Source organism: Microcebus murinus, chromosome 1, assembly GCF_040939455.1.
Source record: "Microcebus murinus isolate Inina chromosome 1, M.murinus_Inina_mat1.0, whole genome shotgun sequence".
NCBI lineage: Eukaryota > Metazoa > Chordata > Mammalia > Primates > Cheirogaleidae > Microcebus > Microcebus murinus.
In genome coordinates this window covers 127,887,950-127,909,974 of record NC_134104.1, presented here as the reverse complement: position 1 = coordinate 127,909,974, position 22,025 = coordinate 127,887,950, and the positions used below count along the sequence as shown (strand labels likewise).

General features: G+C 35.4%; 1 protein-coding gene across 10 annotated transcripts in view; it reads left to right on the top strand.

The window, feature by feature from the left end:
* SATB1 (SATB homeobox 1) overlaps positions 1-22,025 on the top strand; it is a 96,399-nt gene that overhangs the window by 25,084 nt on the left and 49,290 nt on the right. For all 10 annotated transcript variants that reach the window (XM_076005609.1, XM_076005607.1, XM_076005604.1 and 7 more), the window contains 3 exons: positions 3,165-3,341; positions 4,121-4,247; positions 5,002-5,125. In XM_076005609.1, coding sequence (XP_075861724.1) covers positions 3,165-3,341; positions 4,121-4,247; positions 5,002-5,125 — 428 coding nt within the window. The remainder of the gene's footprint in view (positions 1-3,164; positions 3,342-4,120; positions 4,248-5,001; positions 5,126-22,025) is intronic.

Genomic DNA, 22,025 nt, shown 5'->3' with positions numbered 1-22,025 from the left:
AGTGAAAAATATGATGAGTCTAGTTTTAATTTTTGCTATAATGGGGTATTTTTAATAAAGGAAGGGCAGTTTTAGGCAAGTTTATAAGAGGAAAATGTGTGACTGTTTTCTCCCAATATTAAATTAAGTTTAACAACTTTGTGTTTGACATTATTGTTTTGTAAAGCAGTGCCTATCCGGGGTATAATGCATGTGCCTCATAAGGGGCTTTATTTTGTCTCTGAATAACATGTATAGGAATCAGATTTTCCTTACATTTGTTAAGCAATGGGTAAAAATGCCATATTTTAGCGACCAAGAATATTAAGTAGATAAAGTTAGAAGGCAGAGGAATTTCATTGTGTTTGATGCATAACATTTATCATACAATCATTTATTTTTTCCTTGGTTTGGCGAAAACAAAGAATATATTGATCCTGAAATGAACAGACACAGCAGTCCGTATTGTTAGATCTTTATCTATTAAAAATGGAAAAACAGCACTTCAGCAAATTCTTTGGCCTCTACTCATGATTACCCTATTTATTGATTGTTTGCCAAGAATGTATGCATCTTAAGAAAGCCAGGATAAGAGCATTAAAAATATAATTTATTATGGCTTTTCAAACAGAGTGCATTAATATTGTACTGTGAAGCACTGGGGCTCTATAAAAAAGACTTTCTGACGCCTGCAAACATATAAGTTCCATAAATTCCTAAATAGGAGATTTCAGCTGTCTCTGGTATTATGTGATATTTGCACAGCAAACTTTAATGCCAGGACAGTTTTAGACAAGGATTCTACAGACTTCACTGCTCCTTATGGCAGACGTGCTGTTTACACAGGCTCATAAACCTTCAGCAAAAGCTTCTAAGACTGCCTTCAGGTTTAAATCATGTGATATTTTTAGCATTCAGCAGTGACCAGTGCTCTCCCCTTTAAATGCTGGAAGGTTATGAAGTTGCTGTAGTTGGAAGTCTTGCCAAACACTAGCAGGAATAATCAGACAGTTCAGAGAAGGCTCCTGTTCAGCATTACTCTTAGTAACAGGAGGGCAGCCGGCAACAGTTTGCTAGAAGATGTAGCAGCTAGATTTGTAATTAGATGATACAGTTGTTACTTTGTAGCCATGTTTATTACCTTTAAACTACCTCCAAATTTGATCAATGAAGTCCAAAATAAATCCAATGTATTTCAATACTTTGAAAAGTCTAGAGTTATTTCACAGGTCCAAGGAGCAACATATAGTAGAATACATCTGTTTCATCCTATAAGAGGAAAAATCAATGTGTACGTTTTTGTTGTAATAACCTAACTCTTTGAAGACATCAAGATGGGGGAGGAGGAACTAAAGTACAGTAATTTCACTTCCTGCTCAAATGCTATTTTTTTTAATTTGATGTATTGTGTTCATAGTGACTTATTGTAAAAATGCAGTTTAATTGCAAAAGGCCCTTGCTTACTCCAAACAACAAAACTACTAAAGCCTTTTGGTGGATTTTGTTTTTTCTTCTTATTTTTTATGTGCATGGTTTCTGTTTGACAGGTGCTAGATAAAAATTGTGGCTGAGATGAGAAAGCACTACTAAGAAAGGGGGGTTGAATGTTTTTATTTGTTTAGGAAATTTTGCCAAAATACCTTCAAGCCAAGGAAGAAATCACCAGTTTGCATATTGCTATTTTTGCTATGGTCTCCCCAAGTCGTCTTCTGATCCCTGACGGGTTCTCTCTCTGGTATAAAACAGCTGAATGAATGACAAAAATATTGGCAAGCTCTGCAGCTTGTTTTTCATGCCTAGCCTGTTGGTACCTCCGAATGAGTTTGTAAGCTTTTCTAAGTAAACCTAAAGGGGTTTATTTGTCAGTACTAGAATCTCTTGTGAACCGTTCACTGAAGCTTTGGTGAAGACACACATGTAGAAAAATGTAGCTGTTTTATTGCCGGCTTTTGTTCACCAGAAACAAGCAAATAGAGAATTTTTGAAGGTCCTCTCTGGTATCAGTAGGAAATCCTGATTTTTAGCTACGGTTGGTATGCACTAGACATCTTCAGAAGTTGTTAGGATTCTGTGAATCCAGAGGACAGAGCTTATAGAGGCATTAATGTTGTAGGACTAATTGGGGATCCTGGGTGCCCTGTTAAAGTAACCCTTGTCATCATTTATGCTAAAGATGATACCCTCCTGGCAGTTTGCCACAGTACAATTCAGATGCATCTGCTTTTAACCCTTTTCTGTTATCATTAGAAATCTGATAGTGCGCTGCGTAAACACCTTGAGTTACCACAGCATTCCGTGATTTCAGTTTCTGAAAGAAGCCTCTTTCTAATTGTGGTGTGGCCTGTGCTTATTAATCATCTAGCTACTGAGTTATTATGTCGGATTAAAGTAAAGAGAGAACACATCAAATCTATACAGATTCCTTTATTCTAATATGTACTGCTGAGGCCACTTTCCTTTTCTCTCTCTCATTTTTATCCCATTTACTGTAACAAAGATTGTTGATTTTAAAGACTTAAGGTTCCTGTGATATCTCTTTAGTCAGGTAGATAAAATGAGTATTCACAAACCGACATGTTATTTATCTACGTTATGTACATATTGAAATTATTATGGGCATCAGTTTGGTTAAGTTTTATGTTTCTTTTATGGAACCAATTAGAATAAATATCTAAAAAAGTAAGAAAATGATAATTTTGTAGTCAAATATAAGTTGTTTGGACACAAACAAGAGAAGTTTATTATTAACAAGATCGTATAGGTAGCAGGAAGGTGGTTTCTTAAGACAACTGTAGTGAGTTATGTTTGCATACTGTATACTACTCACAGCAAATCAGAGAAGACTCACTTATTCCTCTCTCGTCAGCCTTATGTGATCAGAGAGGCAATTCTGTTTTCTGTTGCTTTTGGAAAATACACTGTTAATATTAGAGCAGAGCCCAAGTTACCTTAGGACCAAGTTCATATTCTATTTAAGTATTTCTCTTACAACTGTATAAAATACAACTGCATATATGTTTGTGTGCCTGTGCCTGTATTTCTATACTCAGTCTGCCTTGGAAATATAGTCTCCCCTTATCTCACTCTTGTGAAGATTTATTTTCATGGCTTAGTTTTCCCTCCCCATAGACTGTATTTCTGAAGATTGTTGGTTTTCCATCTCTTTTTCTGCATCTTTTTGATAGGAACCATGCTACCAGTTTTCTGCGTGGTAGAACATTATGAAAACGCCATTGAATATGATTGCAAGGAGGAACATGCGGAATTTGTGTTGGTGAGAAAGGATATGCTTTTCAACCAGCTGATAGAAATGGCATTGCTGTCTCTAGGTTATTCGCATAGCTCTGCTGCCCAGGCCAAAGGTAAATAATGCATATGTGGGGTTGGAAAAATTGCTTGGCATTCTTTGTTTACCTTGCAGAGAAAGCACTGAATATTTTTATTCAAAGAACTGTAGCCCGTGTATTACATTGGTTCCTTATAGACTGTGGCTTTAAAAAATTGGCTTAATTCAGTTTGGTTTAGTTAACACACATTTTGCTCATGTGGAATGTCGAGGTAGATTTTTTTTTTAAATTACTTCAGCTGAATCATTAGTATGCTTATTGACCTTAATAATCTGCTCCACTGAGGACCCACAAGGAAGTGAGGAGCGTATTTGAGCAGATGGACTGTTGAGAGTCAATTTGCATTTATGACTGAATATCTAGTTCTGTTTCTTTTATTCTGTTTCTGATGGTTTTATGGGCTGTAAAGTATTTTTCAATGCTGATTCCCACTGCAATAGAGAATCTTATCTAAATCGTAAAGCCATTTAGAACTGGTTCAGCTATGTCTTATTAGAACTTCCTGTAAGTTAGGAAAATGTGGCCTTATGCATAGGTTTTATTGATGGGGTTTTATTTCCAAAATAATAAACAACCCTACAGTCATTTACATAATTTCACAATTTGGAAAGCTAAGCTGTGAATATTTTCATTGACCTGCCTTTTAGAGGGAAGGGAATCTTTCAAACAGAAATAACAATATTGCTTGTGGTGGGGGCAATAGCAAAAAGAAAAAAAAAAACAACCAACGTTCTACTAGATATATTTATCTGAGGGTAAAATATTTAGTGACATATTCTCTGTATCTGGAATAGGGCTAATCCAGGTTGGAAAGTGGAATCCAGTTCCACTGTCTTATGTGACAGATGCCCCTGATGCTACAGTAGCAGATATGCTCCAAGACGTGTATCATGTGGTCACATTGAAAATTCAGTTACACAGGTGAGTCAAGGCAGCAATTCTGTGCAAAATGTTCTTCTTACCTGGCCTTTTGAAATAAAGCATCTCTGGTCAACCTTCATTTTTTTTTTATTTATGCTGTGTTTCAGAAAGATTAATCCAAATCAATTTTGTTACCTTATCCCTTCTGCTTTTAATGTATAATTTAAAAGCAACTCCCCTACCCCAAATTTGTAGGTTTATGCAGGTTATCAAAAGACAAGACTTTTTACATTTAGTCAATTAAATGATGCATTACAAGAAGGCATTTTACATAAAGTTTACTTAAGAAAAAAATATTTTTGCATATCATGAACATTGCCATCTGTGTACATTTTCTGGAAGAATGTCTTATTCACTCTTGCCACGATCTTATTTATTTATATATATATATTTTTTGCCGTTTTAATTCGTATGAACAGAGTAGTGAAAGGAAATCAGTTAATACGTTAATGCTTTTCACGATGGCTCGTGAGAAAGCAGTACACCTTAAATTGTCTTCCCAAGCGCATCAGAGCAGGAAGGTAGAAGTAACATGAAAAAATAGCCACCACAGGCAGCTGATGTATAATTCATGCATCGATACAGCAGATGTGTTGTATAAAGTAATTAACTAATCGGAACAATCAGGAGACCGAGAGCAATCTCCAGATGCATCTGTTTGATGCGCAAAATGAAATCTGTCTGTCTTAAAGGAATGTTCTGCAGCGGGATGCAATCTTGTAATAATCCCCTTTCTAATCTATGTCTCCAATAGTTGCCCCAAACTAGAAGACTTGCCTCCCGAACAATGGTCTCACACCACAGTGAGGAATGCTCTGAAGGACTTACTGAAAGATATGAATCAGAGTTCGTTGGCCAAGGAGTGCCCCCTTTCACAGGTACTTAGCATAGCATGTAATAAATAAGACGACTTCATGGGCAAGGTTTGATGGGGCTCCCTAGTTTAATGGCACTGGTATCTGAAGCAAGAATCTGCCAAAACTGTATGATGACTTGACCAGGGGGTGTGACCTTTGAAAATATGCCTGATTCATTCAGAACAGAACCTATACACTTTTTCTCCCTCGGGGGAAGGGCCAAAGGACTGTTTATAGGGAAAATAGTTTAGCAGAAGACTAGCTGGCTAGTTTTATACTCCTCATTTGAGTGTTCTGATCATAGTAGCTACATCTCCTGAATGCCCTTATTTAAGAACAGAGTCAAGGTGGTTCTACTTCCACACAGCTTCGGTGAGTGGGAATGGCAGTGTCAGTGTTAACATGCAAAACTTCAGCGTGCTGCCTAATAAAATAAGAGTACCGTTCTTGGATACTTTATTCATTACCCAAAAAATCGAAAAGTGTTTAGTAAAAATAATTATAAAAATAATCTCTAAGCCATCACCAAAGGTTGAATAGTTACTGTTTGTTAGGATTTTGTAACCATTTTTGTGGCATTGGTTCTCTTTTCCTTTTTAAAAGTGGAATCTTATCTTTTTCCTCAGAGATGCCTGTCTTACCATCAGGGATTTTTGAAATGAGACGTAGATTTATTATAATTGTTCTAGGTTTTTTAGAATGAATTTTGGTGGAGGGCAACTAAAACTCTAGGTGGAGACTGCCTACCTGTTTCTAAATTTAAAACTAAACACCATTTTAGATAAAGCTCAGCTGATTTCAAATAAAAAAGAAAGAAAACGGATGCTGTGAACGTACTCTAATGGGCTGCTTATGTGGATACCATGTAAATGTGTTATAATGCTGTCCCCTCAGTGCCCAAAGCCGTTTTAAAGCCATTCCATGATACAGTGTAATTGTAGTGCTGGTCTAACTAGATTTTTACTAAATTTTTCAAGTTTTCTCTTAAGTTTTAAATGTAATTCTGATTATTAGTTTGTCAGTCATTTGAACATGAGCTGTATGATTTTGCTATAAACATTTCTACAATTGAGAGATTCTCAAAGTGTGTTTCTACTATATTTTGAGTAGTAGACATTCTTAAAATGTATTTCTAAGGTGAGACTCATGAAGATTACTGGGTACCTTTGGAAGGAAACTTGTGGGCTTTTGTGCTACTGTTTCATAGAAACTCCGTGCATTTTAGGTTTACTATATTACAGTCCAACATTTTTACTTTGATGTTTGCTTTAGAAATTTTAGGAATGAAGAAAATGAATTAAGTTTATAATTAATGGATTTCTATATTTTTCTAAGGGAAGCTATAGCCACAGGTAAAATATTCTCTGTTGTGTCCCTTTCTTGCAATTCAGAGCAAATCCTTTTTGTCATTTCAGTTATACCTTTAGCTAATCTCCTTTTGGAATAGAGAGGTTATGCATTTATAACCATTGAATAAAAGTAATTTAAATTAATTAAACACAGTTAAGTCAATAGGATGATATAATAAAGCAAGGCAACTCTTCTGGGACTTTGTGTTTTGTAGACAACTCCAGGTAACATGTTACTTGGTTACCAGTATTTGAAAATTTGAAATGACATAGAAATAAACTTTTTTTTTTTTTTTTTTTTGCTCAGTTAAACCATAATATAAATATCCAATATAGGAATCTCCCATGTACCTTCATGTAACTAAATGTCCCATTGATTTTGGAAGTAAATTCAGAGACTTAAGGCATTCACTGTGAGCTGGAGAAGAGGTTGATACTCCAAATATTTATTGATATAGCCAGTGAGAACTAATTGCTAAATGACATCAACATTCAGCCAATAAACTCCACCTCACTGTAGTTTATAAATATAATTGTGAATTTACTTAATGTTATCATGGAAAATGAATTGAATACAGACAATTATTAAATAGAATGACAAAATGAAATCTGGGACTTGGTTTTAGAGTCGTACATTGGTGAATTTCTGCAGAGGTCCTCAGAAGAACACATGGCCTTGTGTAGCTGGACACCCCACTGTAATCATTCAGTGACGGGACTAGGCTGTAATTTCAACATCAGTTATGATTACAGTCTTCTTTTCTTTAAAAAAATCTTTTGAAAAAATTATGCATAGTTTGGCAGTGGCAGCAAATATTTGAAATTATATTTAATAATATAAAAAATTAACTTGAGTTTTATATTTTGTGCATCATCTATTCCTTTCTCTAGAGTGAAGACATGAATCTGATATTCTACTCAGAATGTCTTTGATGTGAACTATTTTCTGTATGCTTATTTTTTTTAATGTCCAAAGTTATTAAAGATGAGAGATGCAGGCTCCCTAAAACCTCTGCCCAAAATATATGCTGAGTTTGACAGAACTACTCGTTCTTTCTTTTGTGGGTGAGATTTGGTGATGGAGATGTTATGGTAAAAAAGCGAGCAAATAAATACTGCCTCAGCCTTCTATAAAATGGGACCTAACACCAAGAAATGCTAAGTGTTAAAGGCTTTACATCCCCCACAGAGTGTTGATTGATTCATGTGAGAACTTGTAGCATACAATTCAACTACGTTTTACTGTACGTTAAAGGTTTTATTTATTATGATAACAATAAACCAGTAGCAAGTATGGCTACAGGTTCTCTAAATATTTTGCTTAGCAGAAAGCCAACCCTCCCCCACCCCCTGCCTGCAAGGAAACTCCCTTTGCAGACTAGAGGCTAGGGAAAGCAGACTAGGAAGCCACTGGGAATTTGCCTGGGGTGTTTGACAAGCTCTGCCTCCAATGCTTTTAGGAGAATTGTCTGACACTTGCTAAGCTAATGTTCATTTGGACTTGGATTCTTAGAACTAGAAGGGATTATCCTTCCCAGGCTCCTCTTTTGACAAACGAAGGAGCCGGTGTCCCTAGAGATAAATGTCAAGATAGTTGGTGGTTAATGACTGACCCAAAAGTCCTGACTTGCTTAGCCTATGTCCTTGCCCAATGATAAATTTTAAACTAAGTATTGATTTTTAAAATGAATACTAACATTTTGGTGCAAAAATGTTTTCTTTGATAATATTTGTAAGGTTTTTTCCAGCTGCATAAATTTTGCAAGTGGGCACGTGGTTTTGATTTACAATTCATACCTTTATTTCTGTTATCCCTTTCTTATCATAAATTTGCCCAAATAGATTGATGGTCATTTATTAAGTTCTTTGTACCACATGCTCAGTTTTGTAAAATAGTCTATGACATAAGAAATGCTTAGCTCATTATAGATCTGAGGTTGGGTGTTTTGTTGTTAACGTTTGCTTTTTTCAGTGGATGTGGTTTGGAAAGTTGGATGTTGCATTCTGAACTGCAACCAAGGAGGAGAGAATAAAGTCTGACTCGGGGCCAAGAAAGCCTGTAGTTGTGAAACTTTTGAGGGTATGGATTTGGGAGGTAAATTGGGAATTAAACATTTTGAAATAAAACATTAAATTTTGACACTAGTTTCCCCTGCAGTTTTAGGAAATAAATATTGGATGAATGTACGTACATTCTGATATAGCGATAGATCGTTTTGTTAAAAGTGCCATAAGTAAAAGGTCAACCATGACTTCTACTAGCCTATTGTCTTCCTTCTAAAAATGTTTGGGTCAGATATTCCTGAGAGATTTTAATCTGTTACGCGCATTATTACCTCCCCTCCCTCACAGCACCTGTGAGTATATGCACATGCAACACACATCCCACACCTTTGACATTCTTAAGGCATTGGATTGTTTCCTGTTTTATTTCTCACATGGAAAAGGTATCTCCACGCCAAGTCATATAATGTGAGAATTGCCATTTTTTTATTTTCAAGTCGCAAAATATATGTAAATAAATAAATGTTAATATTCCATTTAAAAGTAATATTGAGTAAGATTTTTCAACTTTCCTTTTTCTCATGACATCTGAGGATCTAACGTATGTTAGGCTTTTTATTAATTAACTGACAAAACAGATTTAAAAAAGAAACTGTCTTGCCCTCCTGAAGCTTAGCATTTAGCCATAATGATTCTCTGAAACTTGACAGTCATTTCCATAGGCATTTAATACACTCATGTGTTCAGTTGATTTTTCAGTCTGTATTATAAGTGACACTTGTGCAAAAATGAGAAAATCTATTATGTTACAGGAATGTTTTTTTAAAAAACTGTACTTGTGTAATTTTGGGGCTGAAATAACATTTCTTAAAATTTTTAATAAACATTAATAATCACATTCTCTCTTGATAATATCCAACATCAATGTTCATATATTATACTTCATATGAGAGTTTGACCTATGAAGTTTATTCACATATTAATATAGTTACTTAAAAATTGGCAGTCTGCTGTGTGCCAGGCATCCCGTTTCCTATGTAGTAATAAGGATAACACATCTTCATAGTTGAAATAATATTTAACTTTCATTTAGTGCTTTGATATACAAAGAGTACTTCTATCTCCCTAAGTAGTTGATAGTTTTATATTCCCATTTTCAAATGAGGACCCTAAGGCACAGAATGCTTAAATGACGTACATAGCTGCTAAAGTAGAGGGAGGGGTTGGAATCCATACTCAGAGCCTGTAAGCATAATCAAGTGTCCTTCTTGGTCACATGTATAGACAAAGGAGGTTTAAAAAAAAAAAAATTAAAGCCTTTCTCACATTAATTTGATGGGTTTCATAATATACTTTGATTTCTCTGTAGTATTGATGACTGCTTTAGTTTTTAATATTGTTTTTATACTCACTACTAGAAATTTTCTTTAACATAACTGTTTTGGTGTTGTGCCTTTGATTTGTTGTTTGTGCACTGACTTGTTTTAAAACTACAGTACCATCATTTCATGCCCCTAATGGGGTGATCTACACCATAGGGACTGACTGCTGGGATAATCTGACATTTAGGAGGTTCCAGAAGATTTGACTGCGTAGCACAATCACTTCTGTGCAGTCACACCTTTTCCCTGTCTGCTTATATCCTCAAGATCAGTAGATATAATTGAGCTAAAAGCCCTTTGTTTGGAACCCCAAGGTAATGTTAGACGTTTTCACTGGGAATAGTGAGCAGTTGAATTTCTTGGGCCTATTTGAAAGCACAGACCTTAGTCATCAGACTGGCCTGATGTGATAGACGAGGATATAACTGGCAGCTCCACTTAAAAATAGAAAGTTTCCTGTTTGAGATGTGCACGGAGGATTTTGTACTTGCCTCTTCCCAGTATAAAATTATAAATTGGTTAAACACTGTGCATTTTGAGGAAAAGCTCAGTAGAGAATCTTCTTTCCTTTTTAGAATTAGGAAACTTTCCCCAGTCCTTACCCTGCTGACTGTGGGAGTCCTATGTTATGAATATCTGCTTTGCCAGGCACTGAAGTACTTGATACTAATTGAATATTATTACTACTTTCAGCAATTGTATTACTGCAGTGGCAGAATCCATAAAGGAAAAGGCAAACCAGTCTTATATGGGTAGTTGCGTGAACTGCAAAACTTATACCCAATAATTTTATTCTTTTTTGAAGCAGTCATGACATCATTCTATTTCCTTTTTCAACTTAGTGAATGTCTGCTTTGTGTTAATATTATGATACACATAATCTACAATGGAAGTGTTCTCCAAATTGCAAGTTTTCCTTTTTAAAATCTAATATATCGGCTCATTTTTAGCTGACTTAGATACATAAGAATTTTATTGTAGCGTGATGTTAGCTCCCTATAACCTTTCAGATATATTAATCAAAAAAAGCCAAACTTAATAAAGCATCTAACTTAAAGTGGATTGATCTCAAATATTTTATAACCACTATCTTTTCACAATAGTAAAACATAAAAGAGTTTAAGCTATGCCAATTTAGAGAGTGCTTAACGATGTGTAAGTACTTTATTTTCACTTAATAGATTTTTACCTGTGCCTTGTTTTAGATCTGAACAGGTTTCCTTTGACCTTGGAATCACTAATGCAAGGAAAATTACCATATCATGAGAGTATTTCCCTGCTTTTTTCTTCTGATGCATAGAATAATAAATACTCCCTTGCAAGGCTTAGGAGTGGACATGGCCTGCGAGAAAGCCTAGTAAATGCTATTTTCTAATTGTTCTTTAAAAAAACTTAACCAAATCACACTAACCAAACTGAGTTTCTTGCTAAAACAGAACTAGTTTTAGAGTGTTTTATGATTGTCTTTCCCCCCCCCCTCAGTTACTACTTAAATTTCAAGTTGGGCTCTATCTGGATTTGCTTTTTAGCTCTGCTATAATTCATGCCAGATTTGGGCCCCAAACAAACTCATAAACAAACAAAACCCTCCCAGATTCAGATAATCAAAACAAATGGATACACGAACCCAATTTTTCCCTCTTTCATTGGAAACTGCTTGATTATAACATGCTCTGAGTATAAAAAACATAAGAGAGCCTTTAACATAACAGGAAAGAGCCGCAGCCCGAGTTCTGCAGCTCGTTGCCAATTGAAGTAAGGAACGCTTTGGCTGCTGGGACTTTTAAATCTAGGCTTAAAAGTTATTTGTTCTGTTTAGCATTTTTAAAATGATTCTACTAGGAATTGTATGTGCTTCAGTTTTAATTTTAACTCATAATGATTGTAAAGCACCCTGGGATGCTTGCATGAAGGGCGCTACAGAAATATAAGATTGTATTGTGTTCCAATATGCAGTATTATTATGGGGTGCTAGAGTTTCATCATGGACAATTCATAAGGTTGCAGAATTCCTCATTGTAGAGGAGGTGGCTGATTTCCTTTAGCAGTCTTTTTTCTTTCCCTTATTCTTACTCTGAAACTTTATTCTCTTTAGTCATCATCATTTTCTTTTAAAAAAATATTGATTATTTAGAATTGTAATATTTCCCCTAGAAATGCTAATCTAATTTAGTTTAATCAGACAGGTTAAAAGATGCAAACCAAATGACATATTCGAAGTTAAGAAAAGATTAAAGCTTTAACTGCTAGTGCCATTTGAGATCACATTCTTCTTATCTGGATAACAAGACATGATACTTCATTATCGGGTACCACCGACTATCCCAGGCTTGTCTCATTTTACTGTCAGTCTGGCATTTGTTTCAAGACGGTTCAAAAATGTGGAACTAAACCAAAACAAGTATTAACTTTGTGAAATGTCACAATGGGAATTTTCCTTGTATTGAAACTCCTGGGTTATGTTAACATATGACAGAGTTCGATTTCATTTTCTTTTTATTTTGTAATGGGATTATTTCTTAGAGTAATGTATTCCTTCAACAGTTCCATTCCATTACTTTTTGCATGTGTTTTTGTGTGTCATTGGTATTTGCCATCACTTTAATTAGTGAGCTCCTAGCATTGTAGGAGTCAGGAATGTGAGCTCTGTCGTGACCAGCTGTATGAGCTTGGGTAACTGACTCTATGCCTCAATTTTCTTATCTGTAAAATAGGGAGATAATAGTACCAATTTCTCAGTATCGTCATGAGAGTTAAATGACTTAATACTTATAAAACATTCAGAAGAGTTCTCAGTTCTAAAATGTGCACTATCTTTAGTTGTTTTTCTGAAATACGGGTGTTGAGAGTTTGAAATTGTGTATGCCACATGGTCTAAGAAACTCTGTGGCTACATGGAAGATTTTAAAGCAAGCTTCATTTTTAGTGGAAACAACCAAAAACTTTTCATTTGTGAAAAAAATCAAAGGACCATATTATAACTCATTCTCACCTTTTAAGGAACACTTTTAGCATTACTTTTACAATCATTATAAAGATCTGATGTATTTTAAAGTGTAAGTGGGGGAAGATTCAAGATTTATGCTTTAAATAAATTCTTTTGCCAGCTTAGCAAATATGATACCTTAGACTAGATAACGTCAAACAGAATAAAGATGTCTCATGGGACTGTCATCAGCATGTGAGCTTTTCCCAATGTCTTTTCTATTAACAACCTTCACTGCTACTCCTGAGCACCCAAGGCTCTGCCCTCCCTGTATGTGCCCATCATAGCACTGTACACTTAATTCTCAAATTATCTGTGGACTAACTAGGCTGTCTGTGTACACTGTAATTGACTGTTCCAAAAGAACTAAATTTTATTCATTTTCACAGTCATAGATCCTGACACATGGTAGAAACTCAGGAATATTTGTTAAACTGAAACAACCTTATAGGATTTGCACCATGTTTATTTCATGAACCAACACACTATGTCAGTAATTTTATTAGTGGTACTTTATAGATACTCTTATCACTAATATCCTACTTTACAAAATACTTTCTTATTCTACATTTTTAGCTTATCTAACAAAGACCAAATTATTACTGGATTTTTCAGAAAACCTGATATTCTAAGCTGTCTCATACTTTTGTATGTTTTATAATGTTCTTGAATATATCTACAAAACTTACATGTTTATAAGCAGAACAGTAGTCTTGGGAGTACAAGGGACCCAGAGATCTGAAAAATGCTAAAAAAAAAAAAAAAAAGACCTAATTATACATCATAGTTAAGCAAAAGTTTTAACAAATAACAAATAGGTTTAACAACATGTTTTTCTAGCATTTTTGTACACATTTTATATTTTCCTTCCATAATTTATATATGTATTTCAGCCTGGCTAATAATTTTCATTTTGTCTCAACTGTGTTATATTTTTTTACTCACACTTTTTTACTCTCACTTGTATTTGTCCATTTTTTACTTCTCATATTTAAGAGTAAAATAAGGAAGGAACATTTTAATAGCAAGGTCAAGTGATTTATAGACAAAGGTGCTGATGCTGCCAACATTGAAGCATTAACAGTCAGTATCACCCTGTGTTTGCTTACCGTGTCCATTCCTCAGCTGAGGTTCTAAAGTCCACATTTGGCATTGGAGACTCCATGTAGGGCTATAAATGTATAATGTTTTAAACTCGGCTATGTAAAGGCCCAGAATCACCTGAATTTAGAGAGCACTGCAAATGTAGATAACTGTAGAGCCATTCCAGAATGGCCCTTAGGGACTTGGTTTGTCCACCCTTCTGCATGAGCACCAGCTCAGCCCAGAGCACACACATCTAGGGGTGGACAGAGCTCTTTATTTCATGATGTGCAACCCATCCCAGTTTATTTTTACTGTTGCACCATAACTTCTAAAGAGATGGTTACCTTTGGGTGGCATTTTCCTAAACTGTGAAGGATTTTCATAATATTGATAGAAATGAAGCCAGGTTGATTTTTCTTTTTGACCTAATCCACAGATGACATTGGTGTATAGATATCTAGTAGACATGGGAAGTCTTAGTTAAAAGCTAACAGTGATAAATCAAATGCAGAAATCATAGCCTTAGTCTCCTATGAAGTCTTGGATCAGATCTGAGTGGGGTCCGTGGACCCCACAATGGGCTTCCAAGGGTTTGTGTAGACCTTGAAATTATAGACCTGTTTTGGAATGTATGGGGGAAAGCTTCTGTAGCTTTTATGAGATTCCCAAAGGGAGTTCTGTGGCCCATCAAAGGCTAAAAGACAGGACTGTGTTTCTCCCCCAATTTTTAGGCAATATGGCTTAAAAATGTAATAGTAGTCATACAAAGAAGGAATGCAAAGAGGTAATATAAACTCTCCTGTGAAGAGTTAGAGCCTAATTTGCTTTTGGAAAAATGAATTGTTCAAAGTACTCTACTTCTTGTTTTTACTCTGTAGTTTAAAGTTTTTTCAAAATGCCCTGTTTAAGACCTCTGGAACGTAACACAAATTTGGTATCTTTTCCCTTTCATGTCTAAGCACAGATACTACAAATTTTAATCTCTGGCGAGGATGAGAGATTTAAGCACAGAAGGGCATCAGAGAAAGAGTAAGCACAAGCGTTCTCCAAATGTGTAGTTGGTACAGAGTGCCTAAGTTTTAGAATGTTAGGAAACACTTTTTGCTGTAAAATCAAATAGAACCCTTAGATTCACATTTATCTAATGGCAAACTTGTGAAAATTCTATTTGGAATTAGCATAATGTTTAACTTAATAATGATTATATTTTAAATAATCATATTGTAAGCCAGATGCCAAAGGGGCTTTAACCTTCCTAAAAATAAAACTCTGGTTGGAGATGTTTGCACAGTGAGTGCCTTAGAATGAATGATGTGCATCATAATCGAATCTTCTTTATCATACTGTTTGGGAAGATGTACAGATTTCATAGAATCTTAAAGCTTAGAAGCTTAAATCTTAAAGCATAGAAGGGACATTGTATGGAGATTATCAAGTTCAATTCCCTTCATATAGACTCTGTGTACAGTTAATTTGAAATATTACATGCCCTTAGTAATCACCTTTTAACAAATATTTTATTTCTTTACTAATATATGTTCAATTGTTTTGAGTAAGAAGATTTCATTGTGATAAGAAAGGTCTAGATAGATGCTTATACAAAAGGACAGAATAGAGAATCTGGTTGAAACATTATCTGGGCACTATATAAAATTCTATAGAAGAACATTATCAACTGTAAGCCAACATTTTCTTTAAAAGTTACGAATTGAGTATTTAAATAAATGTCTGTTTTGAAATGATCGCATTTTCATCTTTAGGAAATTTAGTAGGAAAATTAAAACAGAATTGGATGTGTTCTCTTTGTGCTTCCTTTTGTATTTCTTTGGAGCTTTGTACTGAGTTTCCATGTTTAGTGTTGTGCCAGGGTGACTTGGTGTGAAAATGCCATTTTCAGGCACTAGGATCGATCAAGAATGGCAAGAGCCATAACTATGACAACTGGAGTTTAAGTAAAATTTAGAAGTGATTAGTCTCTTCTCAACAAATTGAGATTCCAAATATGCCCCAGTTGTATCTCCCAAGAGAATAGCTTAGAAAGCAATAGAGGATCCAGGGGGAAAGATTTGGGGAACATAAGCTAACAAGCACAAACAGAATATTCCACTTAGAAACCCTACCATTCACTCTCATAAATTGAAGCCCATTTCCCGTCCTTCCCACCCCCAAATACCAGATGGGGACTACCTGTTAATTTTCGGCAAATTCGTTTCATGTCAGTGTCTCGTATGATGCCTGTGTGAGTTTGTTTGTAATGTCTGGTGTCCTTTGGGGTTAAAGGAAAACCCAATTTATGGAGCATCACTACTAAAATTGTATTTGAATGTGGAGTTGATCTGAAGTTAAAGTTTGACCTTTGGATTTCCACAGGCACATAAAAAACTGCTGTAAAAATTCAAACCATAGATAGTCAAGACATGCACAAAGGAGAGGAAGATCAGAGTGTATAACGTTGTACTTTTCAAAATATAAAAATATAATAAAAGCCAGTAGTTTGACAGATTGTTCAGTAAATGCTCATTTTATTGAAAATTATAAAAAGGTGTTAATGCCTCTGTGCCATTAATACAATAAACAAAAAGGTTACTGTCAAGATTAGTGTTCCATCCCTGAAAATTAACTATGGGGCATTGTATATCACTCTGCATAGACTGAGAAGTTAAAGGTTTTACAGATATATATGTATGTTAATAAATCTTGCATTGTGTGGGCATTTATTTCACAAAACAATTATGTTAGACTTTATGCCAAAGACATTAGCAGTGATGTGCTTTCTTTTAAAACATGGACTTAACAGATATATATCATAAACAAGGTAGAACCATGAGATTTGCCTTATAGAATTAAACCTGTGCAAGATTATTTCTCTTGCTGTCTCTCTAGAGTATTCCAATTCAAAACATACATTCCTTCCTACAGAAAAAGATATTCAGATTCCTTAGTTGAAATTAATTAGCATTCAGAAACCAGATAGCATGTTTTTGGGTATTCATGAGATCTCTGTTTGAAAAAAATGTTTTTAACTTGTAGAAATGTGTTGCAACACACAGATGGGAAGAAAAAGAAAAAAAAAATCTCTTTAGCAAGCACTGTGTGTAAAAGGAATATTACATTTTGCACGCTCCTGATTGCTCTGTGTAAACAGTTTTTGACATCTGTCTTTATAGTTTTCGAGGAGAGGAAGACTTTGTTAAAAGAATCATTTTTATACAGCAGTCACCATTTCAGTCTTGCTTTACCTGTATTATGAAAGCAGATGGTCTGCATGTCTTTTGAATATTTATAACTATCAAAAACAATCTCTTGCTATTCACCCTTAGGCTTATGAGATGTCAGGACTGTTCTGGTTGAAAAAAATCATCTTGGGTGTTTACAGAAAGAGGATTACATTAAGCTGAAATGACTATACATTTTCCAGTTTAATATTTGTCCATCAGCTGTTTAATCGTATTTAGATAATTGTGTAAATAAGATGTTGTAGCCCTTGCCCTCTCTGTTGGTGGAGCCTGAAAGCTTTAAACATGGGTGAACCACCATTTTGTAGATGCTGTTGCTACCTCCTCCCACCTCAGTTAAACCATCAGCAAGTCCTCAGTAAGTTTTGATCATGAGATCACAGTCTTGCTTAAAAAAAAAAGTAATGCACAAAAAGCCAGTATGGAGATCATATGAAATACTAGGGAGCTGCTGCCTTCCGGTACAGTCTGTTTAGTTTATTAGAGTATATTGTAATATGCAAATATGGTACAGCACTCCAATTACCCTTTAAAGCTGACATGGTTTTCTCTTTATTCTCCACGAGCATGCAGAGCTCCGAGGGTATTTTGGAAAACTTTTGGTATAGTGGGGGTTAACTGTTTTTTGACTGGAAGCTGAGCAATCAGAGATAACAGATTTTGCTGTGGTTGGTTGATTTGGCAGAAAAGCATGAACAGTTTTGGTTTAAATGATTGAATAACCTGATTAGCATTGTTTTGGGGTGGGTTTTTTTGGTTGTTGTTAAAGGCACAACAAAGCAATTTTAAGGGTAATCAGATCACTGCCTTTCCCTAAGCTGATGAATCTTTTTATTTTTTGAGAAGGCCTCACCTTCTTCTAAAACCTCTTCATTGGCTACTAAGATGACCAAGTAGAAAAATAAAACTGTCTTCCTTCGTTTTCTAAATTTGTTATAAATATAAACCTACAGTGTGTATGGCATTCTAGCAGGGGTTTGAAAGGAAATAATATTTTTAAAAAGTATATCACCTCAATCAATTTCTTGCCTTTTTTGTTTGTTTTTAAAATTTAAGGAGCCTGCAGTATTTTAGAGCAAAGGTTCAGAATGTTCTAACTATATCTAAGTTAGGCTTTAGAAAAATTCCACCCTTACCTTTTCACAATTAGAAAGGTTATAAATAATGTATTTGGCTGAAAAGGAAGCTCAGCCTGTGGCAGATGGTATCATTCTAGAGTACCGGGGTTTCTGTGAAGATGGCATTCTTTCAGATCGGAACTTCAGCAGACTCTCAGAAAGAACCGAAGCTCCTCGTAGGGAGTAGACATGTGCTTTATGGATCTTAGAAAAGCTTACAACTTGGCTCCTAGGATGAGAATATTGTGTCACACCGGGGTTATGAGAGCCACAGCCAATTTCTGCCGACTTTGAAATTGTATTTCCCAACATTGGAAGCTGTGGCCTATTTATTGGTTGTTACAATGTGTAGCATTGGAATTTGGGATTTCAACTGACTGAGTTTTGTTAGTTGGGTTATTTTATTCCCTGAACATTGATGTTTTGTACAGACCAGCCACCGAATAGGAAACTTGCCATACAAGTTGTGTCTTTTTCAAAGTGCTTGGGAGAGCTCATATAAATAGACACTGAGAGAGAACTGGAATAACATAACCACCGAGCACTGCAACTTCCGAGACATCTGTGTGGATGTATTTTGAAAAACCTGGGAAGGGATCTCTTGCAAATTAATGAACAAAGGTTCTTGAAAATATGGTTTCTATCGTGACAGCTGAAAGTGATGGATTTTAAAGATTCATGTGACAATTAAGCTGCTGTTACCTTTGACCCTTAAGGGATAAAGAGGGAAGAGGATTTTCTGGTGGCCTGCGGTAACAACTTGTTTCATTGACCTTTTTTATTTTTTATTGATCACCTAATATGATGAGTCCAACCCTGTGATGAGTCCAGACTGTATTGAAATAATACCTAAGACTCACACAGTCTAGTAGAAAATAAACAGCATGGCAGCAGGGCAAGTGCTATGGTGGCAGCATGTGCAGGATGTTTGGGAAATTAGGAAAGGCCTCACCGAAGTGGGGATGCCTGAGATGTATCCTGAAGGGTGAGCAGCTGTCAGCTAGAGATGGGAGAGGGCATGGGTCAACCATCCACGTCAGAGGAGTGGTGTGCCTTCCTCATGCCTTCTGCCAGATACAGGCCAGCTCCAGAAAATACTGCCAGACTGGAATATCACAAAAAATGGAAATATTTTTTTTGGTGTTTTCCCTTGTTATTCCTTGACTCAACTTGTAACTTAATAATTTGTTTAGTATACTCTTTGTTCTACGTAAAAAAAAATGTATTTGACTTAAAATAGTATATATCATTTAAAAAATTTTATCTGATAGTGTTAGGTTACTTAAAGCATAGTTGACTGATATGAAATGTGAACATATAATAAAAGCCCAGTGAGGAGGAGGAGGAGGAGGCAGAGGGTTGTCATAGTAATTAACATCTCTTAAGTTCATACTTGATATTTTCCAGGCTCTGTGCTAATTGCATCACATCCATTATTTTTTTTTATTGTCTGTCTGGGAGTAGATAGTACGTCTCTTCAAGTCATTAATTTCCTAGTGACTTGCCTAGTGCTTGGCACATAGTAGGAGTTCAATAAATATATGCTGAATTAATGAAAAATAGATATGAATGAGTGGAACAACCCCATGAGGTGAATGCTACTATCATTTCCATTTAGCATGGGAAATTGTGATAGAATGGTCAGTTAATTGACCCAAGGTCATACTACCAATGTGTGACACATCCTGCACTTGAATGCAGATTTATTTCTATTCTATTTTGTCAGATGAACATTTAGTGTATATAATATATGCCAGGCATTGGGCTGGAAAATAATATGGAGCCCTAGACCTGCGTGACCTTTAGGTTTAGTGCAATCATTTTTAAGCCGGTGCTCATTTTGGTTGAAATAAGAATCCTAAGCCTTTTTCCTTTAAAACAAGGAACTTGGATTACTGTCTATATATCCTTACCACCTAGAAAAATATTCCCAATCTTGACTTTCTGTTATTTGTATTATCAAAACAACAGGTTTTTCTTGATTTTCCAGATTTAATGTTATAGTATTGTTTACGATCTTTCAAATGCCACGTGCACAAGATTCTGCAGTCTCCCTTCCCTGCCATTGAAACTCACTAGTCTTCTCGGATACCATGCCTAAGGCTTCCATAGGGATTTTACCACCAGAAAAAGAAACCATCATGAAGTGGCTATATGAGCAATTTAATTGTACAGGTTACTGCATACTGTTCCAATAAAAACAGAGGTGACCCCAAGTTACCTGAATTATGGAATATTTCCCAGACCCCCCAAAACACCAAAAGATAGGAAAAAGTTGCTTTGACATGCACTATAACTTGTGTATTATTAGTCTTTTTTTGATTTATGTCTTGATTAGGCTAATATTTACATTAATCATAGCTTTCCTAAGCACATACCACAGGATAGAGTAGAAAATATCCAGAAAAATCACATATGGGCAGAGTTTACCAATTTAGGGTTAAGGGCAGGGGGAAGCTTTGATGATCTTATACATATGAATATTATTTATCACATGTGGGTAGTAGTGAACTACATAGTACTATTACATCTTGGCTCTAGTTTTATAACAATATTTCAGACATTTCACACATACATCAGGGGGGAATTTTTCTCCCCGCTCTCCATGTATTTTGTACTGGTGCTACACTGAATCACATTAAATTGAAATGGTCTGTTTACATATCTATCTTCCTAATAGGTGCTAAATTTCTTATAGGCAGAGGTTGTGTCCCATTCATCTTTGTGTCCTTAGTACCAGCCAGGTACATAGTAGGTGTGCAATAAAGAGCAAATTTCATATGTAGAACTATCTGCAAAACTGAAGTAGATTGGATGTTTGTCGGAAACCTCAGCAAAATTTAGATATCCCATACATTTTTAAAAAGTAAGACATAAACGATGTCTAAAACTTACATGTACTATTATAGTAACGTTTAAGAATCTGCCAGACTGTCTAGGTAAAAAATAATAATTTTTAAAAAATTGAACCAAAGTAGAAGACCATCAGCTGTCATCCATTTGCAAAATCACCATTATCCATCAGCGATCTCAATAGTTTTATTAGTGTCTGACTTTATTGATCCTTTATTACAATAGAGTAAGTGAGATTGAAACTGACGGATTGTTAACTGGATCAGGTAATCTTCTGGCTCTGGTTTTGGCAACCTTGCTAAGTGTCTTTGTGCACTGTGGACTGTGGGAGGCTCTTAGTGAAATTGCAAGCTATTGGATTAATGGCAGAGCATCACGAGCACATTAAGAATGTCTTTTTAGAGAAATAAAATGTGAAAATGACTATAAAGTAGAAAAGTGTCAAAAAAAAAAAAAGATATCATCATAGTGCCTCTTAGGAAAGATAGCCATATTTTACATAAATAATGCGACTCGAGCTTAGCCTTCTCTGAAGGTTCTTCGGAGATCTCCCAGATTTACATATTAGGGAAATGTGTTCATGCTACAAAATTAACACTGATAATGGATGTTGAGAGGATTAATAATAACCAAAAGAGCTTTATATTAGAAGTAGCTTAAAGAAGATAATGATATAAAAATACTTTTGTCCCCAAACTGGCTTTTCTGGTTGTTCACTGCCTCTGAACAATGCTGCCTTCTGTAAACTGTTTCACCGTAGACTCACCGAAGTCTGAAACGTTAAGTTCTCATGTTTCTACGCAGAGAGGTGAGGGACGAATTGGTGCTGCAAAGTTTAATTATTCCCAAGACTCGATAGAAAATTAATTTAGCTGCTACTAGAGAATATGGGTGTTAGGGTTAAAAA